General features: G+C 35.0%; 2 protein-coding genes across 3 annotated transcripts; one reads left to right on the forward strand and one right to left on the reverse strand.

The window, feature by feature from the left end:
* The first annotated feature begins 4,054 nt into the window (after positions 1-4,054).
* NET1D (kinase interacting (KIP1-like) family protein) lies at positions 4,055-12,880 on the forward strand. The gene is made up of 5 exons (XM_088117211.1): positions 4,055-4,412; positions 4,761-4,839; positions 4,935-5,118; positions 5,244-10,456; positions 11,408-12,880. The coding sequence occupies exons 3-5, from the start codon at positions 5,016-5,018 to the stop codon at positions 12,575-12,577; spliced, it is 6,486 nt and encodes a 2,161-aa protein (XP_087973337.1). The 5' UTR covers positions 4,055-4,412; positions 4,761-4,839; positions 4,935-5,015; the 3' UTR covers positions 12,578-12,880.
* Positions 12,881-14,467: 1,587 nt separating this feature from the next.
* On the reverse strand, positions 14,468-16,559 carry LOC111025184 (nuclease). 2 transcript variants are annotated; one of them, XM_088117212.1, is made up of 2 exons: positions 16,251-16,559; positions 14,468-15,887 (listed from the first exon to the last, which is right to left on the reverse strand). In XM_088117212.1, exons 1-2 carry the CDS (start codon positions 16,396-16,398, stop codon positions 14,812-14,814), a joined length of 1,224 nt encoding a protein of 407 aa, XP_087973338.1. In that variant the 5' UTR covers positions 16,399-16,559; the 3' UTR covers positions 14,468-14,811. The 2 variants fall into 2 exon arrangements, with proteins under 2 accessions (XP_087973338.1, XP_022158723.1); XM_022303031.2 differs by having other exon boundaries at positions 14,468-15,866; positions 16,251-16,558.
* Between the last annotated feature and the right edge of the window lie 457 nt (positions 16,560-17,016).

Here is a 17,016-nt window from a genome sequence, read left to right on the forward strand (position 1 = left end):
TAAAATTCAATAGAAGTAAAATATGTTTGAGTCTTATATTGGAAATTAGAAGATATGTTTTGGGAGCTCTTAGTTAAAAGTGCTTCATCTCAATTTTTTTAGAGTTATCAATAAAATGTCTAATACTATTGTAGTATAGAAAAATTTAATTATTTGTCACATTATACATGATAAATTATTTAGCGTGCGTTTGATTGGTGATTAGAAAACATAACTATGAAAACAAGGGATTCAATGAAAACAATATTTTTTATTTTTGGTATTTTAAAATATGTGTTTGATAGTAAATTTGTAATTGAATTTCAATTTAAGAAATTGTTTAAGATGTATTTAACAATATATTTGTAAACTTAGTTACCAACTAAATATTTAGTTTCACCTAAAATAGTATTAATTAATTTATCAATATTTTTATTATGAATTTTGTATAATTTAAAATATATTATATTTTACAGGTCTAAATTTTAATAAAAAGAAGGTAAGTTTATAACATTAAATAATATATTTATTAACTTTTTTATTATTTTTCTTAATATAGTTCTATATCTTAAAATTTAAAATTTAAAATATGAAAAATAGTGAAACTGTTATTTTCAAAATTTTTGAATTACAGGATCTGAAAATAATCAAATTTCATATTCACTAAATTAAAGCAAGAAACATAATTCAAATCGTAAATGGAAAGAAATAAATAGAGGGAGGGGCCACATTTTGAGGTTTTGGAAGAAAAAAAAAAGAGAAAAGAAAAGAAAAGAAAAAGGAGCGCATGTTTCGTGAGGTGGGACACGTGGCAACTGTGAAAGGAGGAGAAATGATTAGTGGTGGTGACGAATGAGAATCGCCCACGCCCACCGCCCCTGACTCTGAATCCTGTCAGCCTTTTCAAAAATATATAATACGACAGTTTCGCATCTGCCAGCTATTTTTTATTTTAATTCTTTTTTTAAATTTCCCCAATGTTACCGTTGCCAAAATTTAATCATCATACTGCTCACATAAATTTCAAAATATCAAATTACTATTTGCTAACATTTAAAAAAAAAGTTTATTTAGAGGTATTTTTCCATGGGTAGCAAAAATATTTATCATATCTGTAAACATAATCCTCACTTTTTTAATGTGGCCAAATTTTTTAAATTATTTTTTCGTTTCTTTTTTAAATCACTAAAACAATTCTTCGACTTGAAGACTTTTATTCAAATATATTGCAAGTTTACTTATTCATAAATCAAGTATATCAGTTAGATACCGAATACTAAATATATCACTAATATATTTAATATGAAGTATATCAATTAACTAAATATAAATGATAGAGTTTATATTAGGTATATCTGATATACCTTCATCGAGTTGGAGATGTTAAGTATTAACACTTGAAAGTTTCTTAATGATATATGAAGTATATCCAATGATATACTTCATTTCAAGTATATCGCTGAACGTAATATAAAGTATATTAGGCAGACTAAATATATTAGTGATATGCTACATATTAGGTATATCCAGGGTTTCAAATTTCGAGCGATACGTCAACATGTCGATGTGTCGAGCACCTCGACATCGACAATATGGGGGGAGAATGTCGTTTTTCCCCCAATGTCGAGGAAATATCGACATGTCGAGGCAATGTCGTTTTCCTTTTTTTTTTTTACTCATAATCGATAAATTGCTTTTTTTTTAATAATTTGAAAATATATACTCACTAGTGGTGTCGATGGATAACGTAAGAATTGATTTTTTCCCACCAAAAACGCGTTTTTTTTAACCTTTTGTGACATTTTTCATTTTGTTTTCAACAATTTTTACTGTTTATTAGCGTCACAAAAAGTAAATCTGACAGAAAAAAATCAAATCTTTTCTAAAAAAATTAAGGAGGTTTCCCATTCAAATTTGGTTCAAGATTATGTGTTTACTTGAATTAAAAGAAAATATAATATTTGGTATTAGTTAAATTATATCACCACTATTTGTATATGATAAATTTTATTTTTCAAATTTTATACTTATTTCACATATATTGTTTAATTATTGAACTAAAGATTAGATTTGACTAGAAATTATTGATAGAACATAATCAATACACAATAACTTTAATTTACTAATTCAAATAATTTACATGCAAGTATATACATGATTTTGTTCTGACGTTATCATCGCAACGACATTTTTATAAGTATATTATTGATATATTTAGATATGATGATCAAAATTGAATAATTATGAGCTAATTAAGCTACAATTAAAGTTTTATTTACTAATTCAAAAAATTTGTATCAATATCCACAATTTCCGTATTTTTTCTCGAAATATACATCGACATCAACATGTCCATCGACATATCCGTAAAATCAAGACCTCGACATTTTCATCGACATCGACATTTTGAACCTTGGATATATTACTTAAGTATATCGTTTAGGGGTGTTCATCGATCAGTCGAGTCGATTTTTAGGTCGATGCTTTAACACTTGAACCGCGCTTGGATTAGCGGCTCATTTTTAAACTATATAAAAAAGATTACATCATTATAATCTGATCTACTTTTTATATATATATATGTTTTTTTGTTTTTTTTTATTATAGAGATCTACTTTTTATATTTCAAGTAGGATAAATATATATAATTAAAACTATAGAATTTAAAGTAAGTTGTTTATTGTATATTATACTCTTTTTAATACTATAACGTTCTCTAACCTTTTTCAACAAAGTAATCGTGAACAAAAGCAAGTTTAATGATTAGTCTAATATTATAACAACGTCAAACATTTGAAGAGATATAAATAAGAAAATATTTGTTTTAGTATGAGGAAGTAACAATGACATTCCCGATATGTCAACTTGAGCAATAACTTAATTGGTTAAAGTATATATTACCAAAAGGTTGTGAGTTCTGAGTTCGAATGTCACGTTCCTATGTTGATGTATTAAAAAATATTATAAAAAATGCTAATAAAAGTACTAATTACACATTTTAAGGAAAAATATTAATTACACTATTACATCAATTAATAAAAAAGTAAAGATAAGTTCAATTTCCTTTATGTATAAAGCATATTAAATATTTTACTTATTTTCTATAAATCTAAGATATCTCATAAATCAAATTAAAGAAAAAACCAATTTCAACATAACTCAATTGTTAAGACATATCTTCCATCGAAATATAGGAGCTATGAATCTCCTCGTTGAACTAACCAAAAAAGAAATTTTAAAAAGAATAAAGAAAAAAAGTTGATAAAAAACATATATCCTCGAGAAAAAGTCAAAGTGATTGAACCTTTCGACCTCTAGAAAAAGAACAAGGTATAACTGTTGAGCTATGCTTGTATTAACATCACGTCTAATTGCCAAAGTGAGCACAATTCAGCGTTAAATGACATATACCTCCAACTATGAGATTGTGAGTTCAATCTCCAGTCTAATTTTTTAGAACGTTACATCATAATTAAATAATAATTAAAGCCAGAAATTGCCTTAACCATGATATACTTGCCGTTAAATCCTCTACAATTTATTAGTTGGTTCGGGAGCAATTTTCTAACTTAATTTTTAAGATAAGCATTAATTTCACTACTTATTTATCTTTTAGGTTGAATTTAACCAAATTAACCCCAAAACGAATTAGCTACAAATGATGGTAAATAAATTATACATTTCTTTAAACCTAAAATCACTTATCAAATTAAAAAATTCCAAGGGATGAAACACGTGAATTTGAGCCACAAAAAAAAGTTAATAATAAAATAAAAATCCTCCTAGAGAACATGGCAAGCGATTTTGGAACCCTAAAAATAGTAAGCAAGTCAAACTTTTAGAAGCACAAGAAAAGAACATTTTTTATGCCCTAATCAGAAGGGCAATTTAGTCAAATCCCGGTTCTTTCTCATGTTTTTTTTTTTTTCCTCAAAATTTTAATTATTTTCTTTTACCAACTCCCTCAAATTCTCAATATTCCAATTAAACAAAAAATTTTATATTTTTGTCATATTATTCTTTAATCACGAAAAATTATTCAAGCAGTGATTATAATTTATAGAAAGAAAAGAAGTTGCAGTGATCCGTTTACTTTTTCTTGGTCGGGGTTTTGCTCCTGCTTTTACCCAGTAATGTATTCGTCCTCCCTTTGACAGGTTTTTTCAAAAGCTGCGAGATAGTACACCAATAGCGCAATTATATCAACATTCAACACTGAATTACAAAGCAAACAGAGAAATACAGAGAAATTAAGAACAAGAAGAACAAGAAGAAAGTTTCTAGAGGGAGAAACAGAGAGATCTGGGAGTATTAGCCATGGGGTGAGAGAGATGCAAAAGCAGCTGAAGCTGATTTTTAGTCGCAGCTGCTGATCCAAGACCCAAATCCCAATTCGTCTTTATTATTTTTTCTCTGTTTGAATTCCCCATCTGGTAAATTATAGCTTCTCTCCTCTCTTGCTGCTCTGGAACTCTGTTTTTTGAGCCTTTTTCTTGGGGGGGGGGGGGGGGGGGGGGGGTTTTCTTCTTGAAATGGGTTTTTTCCTTTTGGAATTCTGTATTTGGATGCATAAACTGCAGAACCCATCTCTCTTTTGATCTTGATGTTCTTGATCTGGGTGTTTCATATTCTGATGTTACTTTTCACTGATGATCCTGCTCCAGATTCTTCATTTCTTCTTTGATTGACAAAAAGAACTGATAAATATATTGTAACCATCAGAATCTTCTTCTTCTTCTCCTCACTCATCTGGGTTTTTTTTTGTTGGTTTTATTTATCAGCGACTTTGTTGAAATTCAGACCTTAGACTGCCATTTACGTCCTCCTTTCTAGATTCTGGACCTGGGTTTTGTCGATCAGGTACTTCTTGCACATCGTTCCTTATTTTTTCCAACTTAAATTGAGAAAAAGTTGTATCTAATCGTTTACTGTTTTGGTATGCTGAATCTGATTAGGTAGAAGAGGCCAAAAATCAAAGCCAAAGAATCTGACCCTTGGAATTATTCGGAAGTGTTTCGTTCTATTTGGCTGAAGTCATGACGACTACATCGCGTGCAAATTCTAAGCGTATGTATTCTTGGTGGTGGGATAGCCACATTAGCCCAAAAAATTCTAAATGGCTTCAAGAAAATCTTACAGGTACTGATTTTTTCCCCTTTTGATTTTCTTATAGGATATGGTTTGTGTAATTCTGGTTGTGCTTATTTGAGCTCTGTGAATAAAAATGGCTGAGTAGTTCTTGGTTTTTCCTGCCTGGAACACAGATATGGACGCCAAAGTGAAACAGATGATCAAGCTTCTTGAAGAAGATGCAGATTCCTTTGCTAGGAGGGCTGAGATGTACTACAAGAAGCGCCCGGAACTTATGAAATTGGTGGAAGAATTCTACAGGGCGTACCGTGCATTGGCAGAAAGATATGACAATGCGACCGGAGTGCTTCGCCAGGCTCATCGTACCATGGCTGAAGCATTTCCTAACCAGGTTCCATTTGATGATACGCCTGCAGGTCCAGGGAATGAGGGTGATCCACGGACACCTGAGATGCCACCACCCATACGTGCTCTTTTCGACCCTGAGGAGTTGCAAAAGGATGCCTTGGGGCTTTCACCCCAGTTCAACGCTGGCAGAAGAAATGGAGCGTTTACGGACGAATCCAACTTGGTTACAAATCGGAGGGGTTTGAAGCAGTTTAATGATATATTTGGTTCTGGGGAAGCCATAAACCAACCAAAATTTGGAGAAGGGCGGGCAAGGAAAGGCCTCAGTTTCCAGGATCTTGAGGAGAACGAGCAAAATGGAGGTAACAATCTCAAGGTTTCAGCTGCCGAGGCAGAGATTTTAGCCTTAAAGGAGGCTCTGGCTAAACTAGAAGCTGAGAAGGAAGCTGGTCTACTTCAATATCAACAGAGTCTTGATAAGCTGTCCAATCTCGAGTCAGAAATCTCTCTTGCACAAGAGGATTCCACGAGACTTAATGATCGAGCCTCTAAAGCTGAAACTGAAGCTCAGAATTTGAGGGAAGCCCTCAGCAAACTAGAGACTGAACAGGAAGCTGGTCTGCTAAAGTATCAACAGTGCCTGGACAAAGTATCCCTACTGGAGAATGATATCTCTGACATTCAAAAGGGTGCTGAAGAACTAACTGAGAGAGCAAGTAAAGCTGAGAATGAAGCTGAAACTCTGAAGCAAAGCCTTGCTGAAGTAGAAGCTGAAAAGGAAGCCGCACTTGTTCAATATCGGGAGTCTTTAGACATGATAGCAAAACTAGAGGAGAAACTTCTTCACGCTGAGGAAAGTTACAGACGATACAATGAGCTAGCTGACAAAGCTGAAAGTGAACTCATAATCCTTAAGCAAGCAGTCGCAAAATTAACCGAAGAAAAGGAAGCTGCTGCTCTCCAGTACCAGCAGTGTCTGGAGAAGATTTCTAGTCTTGAACATATAATTTCTTGTGCTGAAGAAGAGGCTGAAAGGCTGCATCGTGAAATAGATGATGGGGTTTCGAAGTTAAGAAGTGCTGAAGAAAAATGTCATTTGTTGGAGACTTCAAATCTGGCTCTGCAGTCTGAGTTGGAGTCTTTAGTTCTAAAAATGGGGTCTCAAAGTCAAGAACTAACTGATAATCAAAAAGAGTTGGGAAGACTTTGGACTTGCATACAGGACGAGCACTTGCGCTTTGTTGAGGCCGAAACTGCTTTCCAAACATTGCAGGATTTGCATTCCCAGACCGAGGAAGAACTTCGCTCTCTTGCTGCAGAGCTTCAGAATAGAACACAAATCTTAAAGAACCTGGAAATTCAAAACCAGAGTTTGGTTGCTGATGTTCAGGAGGTTAAGAATGAAAACAGGAATCTTGAAGAAGTCAATATATCTTCAGCTCTATCAATAAAAAATCTGCAAGATGAGCTATCAAGCTTGAGGGAGAAGATAAGAGAACTTGAAGCGGAGGTCGAACTTCGAACGAACGAAAGAAATGCCCTTCAGCAAGAAATCTACTGTCTGAAAGAGGAAATTAATGGCTTGAATAAGAAAAATGGTGCCATATTGGAACAGGTGGAATCTACTGGCTATAATCTAGAGTGCTTTGCAACATCTGTTAAGGAACTGCAAGATGAAAATTCAAGGATGAAGAAGACCTGTGAGACAGAGAAAAGTGAGAAAGCAGCTCTCTTGGAGAAGTTGATTATCCTTGAGAAACTGGTTGAGAAAAATTCCTTTTTAGAAAACTCCATTTCTGATATGAGTGTCGACTTAGAAGAAACCAAGGAGAGGGTAAAGATGTTGGAAGAATCTTGTGAATCTCTGGTGGGAGAGAAATCAGCTCTTTCTTCTGAGAAAGTTGCCCTGACTTCTCAGTTACAAATTACAACAAAAAATCTGGAGGAACTATCAGAAAAGAATATGCTTCTGGAGAACTCCCTTTCAGATGCAACTGCTGAACTTGAAGCATTGAGGGTGAAATCAAAGGATCTGGAAGAATCCTGCCTGTTGCTTGATCAACATAAGTCTGGCCTCATTACAGAGAGAGAAAGCTTAGTGTTTGAGTTGGATACCTCCCGTAACACTCTTGAAGATCTGGATAGAATGTACCGGGAGTCAGTAGAGAAACATTCGGTGCTTGCCACTGAAAGAGAATCTGCATTTTGTGAAATAGAAAAGCTAAAGGCTTCTTTAGATGCTGAAAAACAAGCACATTATAGTTTTACTGAAATCAGTGGAAAACGGTTAGCTGGCATGGAGTTACAAATGCGTGTATTACAGGAAGAATGTGACAAGTGGAAGAAAGAATATGAGGGAGAAACAGATAAAGCTATAACTTCTCAGTTTGCAATCTTCATCTTACAGAATTGCATGCAAGATATGAAGGATAATAACCTCTCGTTACTTCTCGAGTCTCAAAAACTTTTCGAGGCATCAAAGAGGTCAAAAGAAGTGATTTCTGAATTAGAGCGCGAGAAGGCTCAAACACAAGGGCAGGTTAAATCCTTCACTGAGAAAAATAAAATATTGAGGATGGGGCTTCACCAGGTATTGAGAACTCTTGACATCAATGCAAACGATAGGTCTGATCACAAGACCGAGCAAGATCAAATACTTCTGAACCACATCTTTGTCAAACTTCAGGAAAAACAAAATTATATGAATGAAACTTGTGATGAATACTATCAGTTAGTGATTGAGAAATCCATTGCTGAAAAGTTTCTTGAGCAACTGAAAGATGGAGCTGCGAACATGTTGATGGAAAGGGATGCTCTTGATCAGGAGCTCGGAATCCAATCTGAACAGATCTTGATTTCTCAGAGTAGGATTGAGAAACTCATGGAGTTGAATGAAGAGCTGAGGTTGAAAGTAGTGGAGGGCAACGATAAAGAACAAGCCCTCAAGACAGAAATGGAAAATGTATGCAAGAATCTGCATACTGTGAAAGAAGCTTACCAGATTTTACAAGTAGAGAATTCTAAGGCACTTGATGAGAAATTATCTTTGACAAAAGAAGTCTCAGACTTGGGGAAACAGAGGTGTCAATTAGCAGAAGATAACAGTGATATGTTCAATGAAACAATATTTCAAAGTCAACTTTTCCTCATTTGTAAGGATATTATCTCTGAAATTCTTGAAGAAATGAGAAAGGTTACTGAGTGTAAGGATATACTCCAGCTCACAAATAATGATCTTGAAAAGAGAGTGAAAGTAATGGAGGGTAAGTTGGGAGATGAACGAATGATGAACTTAGAACTCACGACGTTCTTGGAGAAGTCACGTAGTGAGGCTGAAAATTATTTGACAGAGAAGAACACACTTGATCAGGAGCTCAGGTGCCAATTGGAACAGTATTCGGCACTCCAGGCTAAGATGGAGAAATTTCTGGAGTTGAATGAGGAAATGAGGTTGAAAATAGTGGAGGGTGGCCGCAAAGAAGAAGTGCTAATGACTGAAATGGAGAATGTATGTAAGAAGCTGCAGAATTTGGAAGGGGCCTACCAGATTCTACACGATGAGAGTTGCAGGGCACATGACGAGAAAATATCTTTGTCCAAGGAAATCTCTGGATTGAGGAAAGAGAAACAAGAACTAGAAGAAGTAAACATTAATATGTTCACTGAAAGAATATTTCAAAGTGAACTTTCCTTTATTTACAAGGATGTAGTCTCTGAAAATCTCGTTGAACTGAGAAAGCTTGCTGAGTGTATAGATGAACTCCAGTTCAGAAATAAAGACCTTGAAGAGAGAGTGAAAGTAATGGAGGGAAAGTTTGGAGATGAAAAAACAAAGAACTTAGAACTCATGAATTCCTTGGAGAAGTCACAGAGTGAGGCTGAAAATTATTTGATGGAAAAGAACGTGCTTGACCAGGAGCTCAGAAATCAATCTGAACTGAATTCAGCACTACAGGGTAAGATGGAAGAACTTCTGGAGTTGAATGAAGATATGAACTTGAAATTGATAGAGCGCAATCACAAAGAAGAAGCACTAATGACCGAAAAGGAGAATCTATTCAAGATGCTGCAAAATTTGGAAGTGGCTTATCAGATATTACGTGCAGAGAATCACAAGGCAGTTGAGGAGGAAAAATCCTTGACAAAAGAAATCTTAGGCTTGAGGAAGGAGAAACGTGAATTAGAAGACGTAAACATCGATATGTTCGGTGAAACAATATTTCAAAGTCAACTTTCCTTTATTTATAAGGATATTGTGTCCGAAAACCTTCAAGAACTGAGAAATATTGTTGAGTGTATGGATAAACTTCAGTCCACAAATAATGACCTTGAAGAGAGAGTAAAACTAGTGGAGGGAAAGTTGGGAGATGAACAAACAAGGAATTCTGAACTCATTCAGTCCTTGGAGAAGTCCAAGGGTGAGATTTTGCAAGTAGAAACAATGCTAATCTTGAAGGAAAATGAAAGGTTGGAGCTGCACAAAATGGTGGAGCTGCTATCAAAGAAGTGTAATGAGTTGGAGGTGATAAATGAAGAACAGAAGAATCTTATGAACAAAATATCCTCAGATAAAGATTGTCTGGCTAAGGAAACGGACCTTCTTCATGAAGAGAGTAGAAAAATGGACACGAAGCTTAAGGAGCTGCAAAATGAAGCTGAAAAGAACACAAGTAGAGAGGAAAGTTTAACATCTGAACTTCAGATGAAGAACAATGAAGCTCAATCGTGGGAGACTCAAGCTGCCACTTCTTTTGGTGAGCTGCAGATTTCTGCTGCTTATCAATCAATTTTTGAAGGCAAGATTCATGAGCTAATGGAAGCGTGCGAGATCCTTCAAGATAGAAATACTTCAAAAGATGTGGAGATTGAATTGCTGAAGGACAAAATTAGTAGCTCAGAAGGAGAAAATGGAAAAATGAGAACTCAGTTGGCCTTGTATGTTCCAGCTATCCAAACCTTGAAGGATTCTATAAGTTCTCTTGAAAAGCATGCAATTTCTTCAACAAAAGTGAAAAAAGTCGACGAACAGGAAGTGAAGGTACTACCAATATCCCTTTATCTGAATACAAATTTATATTTACTCCTATAGTTTTTGTTGTTATGTATCCATGTAGTAGAGAGCTTTTTAAACTTAAATAAATTACTGGATTTTTCTTACATTTTTGGTTAGGCAAACTCATTAATGTTTAAACCATTTTATTGCAAGTAAAAGAAACTTCTAAATCCAAGTTTCATCTAGCTTTCCAACGGTTCATCACATGCTCTTACGTTTGGTTCTAGCTCAGTTAATTATGCACTCATATCTAAAGAAATTAGAACCTTTTGAATAACCACTTTGTTTTTTGTTTTTCATAATGGAAAAAGGAGCTGGTCCGCTCACAATTTATTATTATTATTATTATTATTTTTTAATTTTGTTATCTACTTTACCCAAAGGCCAAATGTTAGAAACTGTTTTTATCTTTGAAATTTGGATAAGAATTCAAACTTGTCTTCGAGGAGATAAAAGACAGAGATTGTGAGCGACCAAACTTAAACTTGTAAAAACAGAAAATTAAAATGAAATTACTATCAAACAGGCATATAGTTTTGCAGTTTTGCCGTTATTTTTCCTAGTTAAAAGGTTTCAACTGAATATTTGAATTGATATTCTCCGTGATATTGATATTGAGCCCTCTGAGCCAAGAGTAGCTGACTTATTATCTCCTAATTATCTACTTGTTTATCCATCCCTAGTCAATTTTTTTCTCATGCCAACAAAATTTTGCCCCTTAAAAAACCCCAAAATTTCCGCACTCTCTTTTGAACTTATCTGATAGCTTAATTTTCATTCTTAGAATCATAAAAACACTCCATGCTATATAACAACAGACCAATATCTTTGAATCTTGACGTGATTATCCTATTTGATATCGTTTAGTTGTAGCATTTGGAGACTGTCTGAGTTTTTACTCCATAATCTCATGTTCCTTAACCTTCAATTTTGCAGGATTCTGATTCTGGAAGCTTTCAGCAGCCACATGATGATCAAGTTCACAATAATGGTTCAGTTGAGCTGCAAGATTTGAATAGGAGGATTCAAGCAATTGAAGTAGCATTTGAAGAATTTGACAGCCAGACTACACTAGAAAAGTTTAATGTCAATTCCAAACTAGAGAAAGTAATGAGGGAGATTGAGGAGGTAAAAACAGAAAGTAGCCGGTCACGAGACAGTGGTCGTATCACCAAGGCCAATTTAGCAATTCGAGGACAGGAGCGCTTTAATCGGTCGCATTCAAAGTCTGAAATTTCTGAAGCAGGGAACGAAGTTCTGACAAAAGACATCCTACTTGATCGCATATCTGACCGTTCATCATATGGAACCAGCAGCAGAGAAACTGCAGGGGCCGGTGATCGGATGCTTCATCTGTGGGAATCAACTGATCAAGATGGCAGCTCTGGTAGGGCAGTTGGCAAGGGTTCGAAGCTGGCTCACTCATCTACCGAGTTCCACCGGGTCGAATCGAGCAGGAGACGGAGTAGCAAGCACCCTTCAAACGAATCATTGGTCGAGAAGGAGTTGAGTGTGGACAAGCTAGAGATCTCCAAGAGACTTTCTGATCTCCCCCAAGAAGGAAACAAGAGAAGGATTCTAGAAAGACTTGATTCTGATGCCCAGAAATTGGCAAACCTTCAGATAACTGTACAAGATTTGAAGAAGAAGATGGAAGTTACAGAGAAGAGCAAGATAGAAAAAGGTGCTGAATATGATACAGTGAAGGAGCAAGTAGAAGAAGCTGATGAAGCCATCACCAAATTGTTTGAAATGAACCTTAAACTGACAAAGAATATCCAAGATGGTTTTCTGGCAGCTGATGGAGCATCCACACTGGGCCCAGAGGAGGAAAATGACAGTGTCCAAAGCAGGCGAATTTCGGAACAAGCACGGAGGGGATCCGAGAAGATCGGACGATTGCAGTTGGAGTTGAAGAAGCTACAGTTTCTAATAATGAAGCTAGATGGTGAAAGAGAGGCAAAGGGCAAAAGTAAAGTGTCCGAGCGGAGTCCGAGAGTTCTTCTAAGGGACTATCTTTATGGCGGGACGAGAACGAGGCAAAAGCAAAAGCAAAAGAAGACGTGTTTTTGCGCTTGTATGAGACCACCAACAAAGGGTGATTGAGGCATTCGATTTTTTATCCGCGAAATAATCGTAATTCATATTCTAGGTTAAATGAAAAGGAAGGATGTTTGTTTGTTCATCATCTATCAAATTTTTCTTTGTAGAGAGGTTCTTTTGGAACTGTATGTTTTCTTTAGCTTTGTTTTGTATAGAGAGGTTTTTATGTTACTTTTAGCTTTGAGATTCTGCTGTACATGAAAGGCTGCATCTAATCAGAGAAAGCTGCTCTTATTAGAGGCTCTTCTTCATTGTCCATATGAAAATATTGCTTCTGACTTTTCAATAAATGAGTTTTTAGCTTCAGATCCATAATTGGGATAACTTTAGTATGTGATTTGAATTACTTTCAACTTTTTGGTTCATGTACTTTTAATTTCTTAACGTTCGATTCGATCTTTGGATTTAAAAATTGACAATTTTGATTTTGTTCGTAAATTTTAGACACAAATTCTATACACAATAGAAACCATTTATACAAATTTGTAGTCACATTACAAAAAATTTATTAAATATAGTGTCGTGCTAAAATTTTGATAAAAACAACAAAATTAAGGGACATTTCAAAATTACAATGACCAATCTAAAATATAGTGAACAAAATTGGCATTTTGAAAGTAAGTCGACCAAAATAAATTGAGCCCCCAGAGGGTAACCTAGTTGGCAAGTGTTTGAGGTTTCTTGATCATACTAGTTTAGAGGTCTCAGGTTCGAATCTTCTGGTGAACTTAATACCAAAAACTCTCAATGTTTCAAGTTAAAACCTTAGGGTGGGTGCGGGTAATTTATAAAAAAAAAAACGGACCAAAATAAATCATTGATGAAATATTATATAAACCTAATTTATATAATTTATTAAGTTGATCATTAATTTTTGTATAATTATTTACTACTTTTTATTAGTATATGAATGGGAAAATTAAAAGTATAAATAGTAATTAGAATTAGTAGGTTGCATTTTTAGCCCCACGAGATTTTACCCCTATATAATGTATCTAATTAGTATGAGTTTGTAAAGTTTCGATTTAATGCGTAAATTCTTTAAAATGGTTCCATCTAGGATTTAACATTCCTTTTTCTATTAGCTAAATTAATGATAGTTGATCCAATATTTAGTTAAATTAATTTTAGGTTTAAATATTATTTTGGTCATAAACTTTTTTAACACGCAACTTTTATTCATTTTAGTTATTATAATTCTAAAACATCCGCTTCTGTTTTTATACTTTTAAAAAGGGAAGATTTTGGTCTCTATTTGTAAAATGTTAACATTTTATACATAATAGAAATTTTTCAAACAAAATTTGATGGCTACCTTCGAACAAATTTTGTGAATGAAATATTATGTTAAAAAGTATGACACAAGAAATGAAATAAAAATGAAAATAAATTGACTAAAATAGTTACTACATTAACCAAAATAGTTTACAAAATACACAAAATACACAGGGAACTAAAAAGACCAAAATGAAGTCAAAGCGAGCATAACTCAATGGTAATTGACATATATTTTCAACCAAGAGGTTGTGAATTCGATCTCCCACCCCACTTATTTGTACTGACGAAAAAGATCAAAATGAACCAAATTCAAAAATATGATAGGACAACTAAATACACTAATATATATTTGTTAATGAATCTTTTTGTTGGAAGAAGAGATATGGAAGATGGAGGATAGGAAAAGAACATAATGACATTTACCATATTTTAAAGGTTAAAAGAGATATTTTGACCAAGAAAAAAAAAGGATTGAAAACTCCAAAATTGAAATTCTGTGAGGGTTAGTTGTGGAATAAAATTCCATCTCTTGAGATATAAGAACCAAAGAAAAGTTCAATGAAAAGGTTATAAGATGCAAATAAGCAAACTCCAATGAATAAAAATTGCTTCCTATTTTCCCAAAAACAGAACTTTATTAAGGGAAATTCTGAATGTACACCAAATTGTACAAGCAGAATAGTTGTTAAGAAATCAACTACAAAACTATTCTGTTTTCCCCTCACTGTTTAATTCTAATCAGTATGCTCAAATGTGAGATACTCAGTTCATCCTACCGATAACGAAACTTCGTCTTACCTCTTACGCATATGCAGCAAATAGGACTTTTCGACAAAGTACTACTCATACTTGAACTAACAGCAACATGATGGTTAAAAAATATGCATCAGTTCATCAGTGTAGATACAAAACAAGGTCTTACCAGACCGCGGGCAAATTTCGGGTGCAATTTCGAGACGTTATGAAGAACGAATTCTCTCTTTGTTTTGATGCATATGCGTGGCTAAGTTTTCCCTTGAAGTGTTCCCCAATGGATCAACTTGCTTGCAACAATGCTCCTGATAACCCAAGTCATGATGACCAGATAAAGCAACATCTGGTTGTAGTTCATCTCCATTGTCAATTAGAATGTTCTGAAGTAAACAGCATACTAGTATGATGCTAGGTAATTTCCGCTTATCGGGCCTCCACATAACCTTGTTGAGGATTCTCCAGCTGCCCTTCAACTGAGAGAATGCCCTCACAGCGAGCAACCTTGCAGCTTTGTGCACGGCGTTGAAGTCGAGCTTCGATGGCGATAGGTCGTCATTTTCATAAGGAGTAATCAACCAAGGAAGAAGAGGATAACAACCTCCACCAACCAAGTACTCTCTGATCTCTGACTCTCCAGACAACTTCCTTACATTTCCATTCAAACGCTCACCGACATCGCATAGTTTGAAGAATTTCGAGCACTTCAGCAATCGGTTAGTCGTCATGCCCCCGGGCCAACCTGTTACAATGTCAAGAAATCGCATCTGGTGATCTACGATTCCCTGCAATAACATACTGTAGTTATTGTTAGTATCACACCAATCATCAGATGTTTGTATGGCTGGAAGGGTCATAATGATGTGTGTTGCATCTATGGCTCCACAACAATTAGGCAGCCCAAAGGAGGCTTCAAATTGGGACTTGATTTCCTCAAGTTTCGATGAACTCGGCCACCGAAGATGGTGCTTCGCCCGTTGCTCCAAGGCTTCAACAAATCTCCAAGTGACCTGAGAGACTGTGGACTGGCCAACTCCAAAGGCAGCTCCCACAGAAACTTGGGACTCACCAGATGCCAATCTTCTCATAGCAATTGCAACTTGCTTCTCTACACTGAGAAGTCTTCCCTCAATGTTGATAAGCCCAGACGGTGGCCTTGAGATCAGATCTTCTCTTACAAGGGAACAAATGTAGTCGAAAGTCGTCTTCGAGGTTCGAAAGAAGAACTTGAATCCTTCTGCTTCATCATTGGGTCCAGGAGAATCTGCAAATTGGAGAAATTCCCCTGAGATGTTTCAAAATGCCTCAAACATGAAAGTTGAACTGAAAAATGAAATGGGCAGCAACTGTTCATCACAATGAGCCAAAACATTTGCAGTCCAATCCAGATTCCCCACTCTTCAACCATATTAGACAGAATCAGGAAATGCCACTCGGTTTTCATTCAAATTATAGACAAAATTCTTATAAATTATCTTGCCTCATATCACCTAAATTTCAAAATCCCCCCCGGAAAATTCTACAACTGCTAAGAGGAAAATGGCAAACTCACCAATCTAAAATTATCGAGTCAAAAGGAATTCGAAGTAGAAGAAAAACCCAAGTAGAAGCTGATTGCCGAATGAGGAGAGGGAAAATGATACAATACCTGAGGTTGAACAATTCTTGTGCCAGAAAATTTCCCACCAATCGGGCTCCGAGGCTCTGGGTCCCATAGGAACAACGCTTAAGGTTTTCGATTTCTTGAGTTTGTTGGAATCCCTTTTGCGCTTCTTCGATTTCTTTGTGGGCGCCATTTGACAAGAAATCAAACACCCACCGGCCGATGATCGTTTGAGGGGAGGATGAAAAGGAAGAAGACGATTAAGCTGAAAGTGATTGGAATTTGAGAAGACGAAGGAATGCACAAGAGAAGCCTTGTGCTTTTACTTCACCATTTTATATTTCATTTTTAGTTGGATAACCTTCCTTATTTCATATATTTATATTTAATTTGTTATTTGTTCTTGAACCTAACCATAACCAACTCAAGCATAGGTTAAAAGGCATCTATCATAAGTTTGAATTCCAATCCATATATTGTATTAAAAAATATATATAACCATATCTACTCAGCGAGTTAAAATATATATCTTGACCAAAAGGAATAGTGCAACGCATCGACTAGCTCGTGTTGCTCTCTCTCAACGTTTAAATCGTGTATGACTTGAAGAAGTTCATGTAGTTTTTGCTAGGATAGTTTCTTCGAAATGTTTGTTTGGTGTCTCGTAGTTGTTCTGTTTTGTTCTCTTTGTAAAAACAAAAAAAATAGTGATTATAAAGTATTTCACATATCTAAATAAGTTAAAAATTATTAGTATTAATATTAGGTCTCTAGTAATATTTTGTTAGTATTTTATATTTTATCAATATAT

The sequence above is a fragment of the Momordica charantia genome (assembly GCF_013281855.1).
Source record: "Momordica charantia cultivar OHB3-1 chromosome 9 unlocalized genomic scaffold, Mcharantia_2.0 BLBB01000009.1, whole genome shotgun sequence".
In the NCBI taxonomy this organism is placed as follows: Eukaryota; Viridiplantae; Streptophyta; class Magnoliopsida; order Cucurbitales; family Cucurbitaceae; genus Momordica; species Momordica charantia.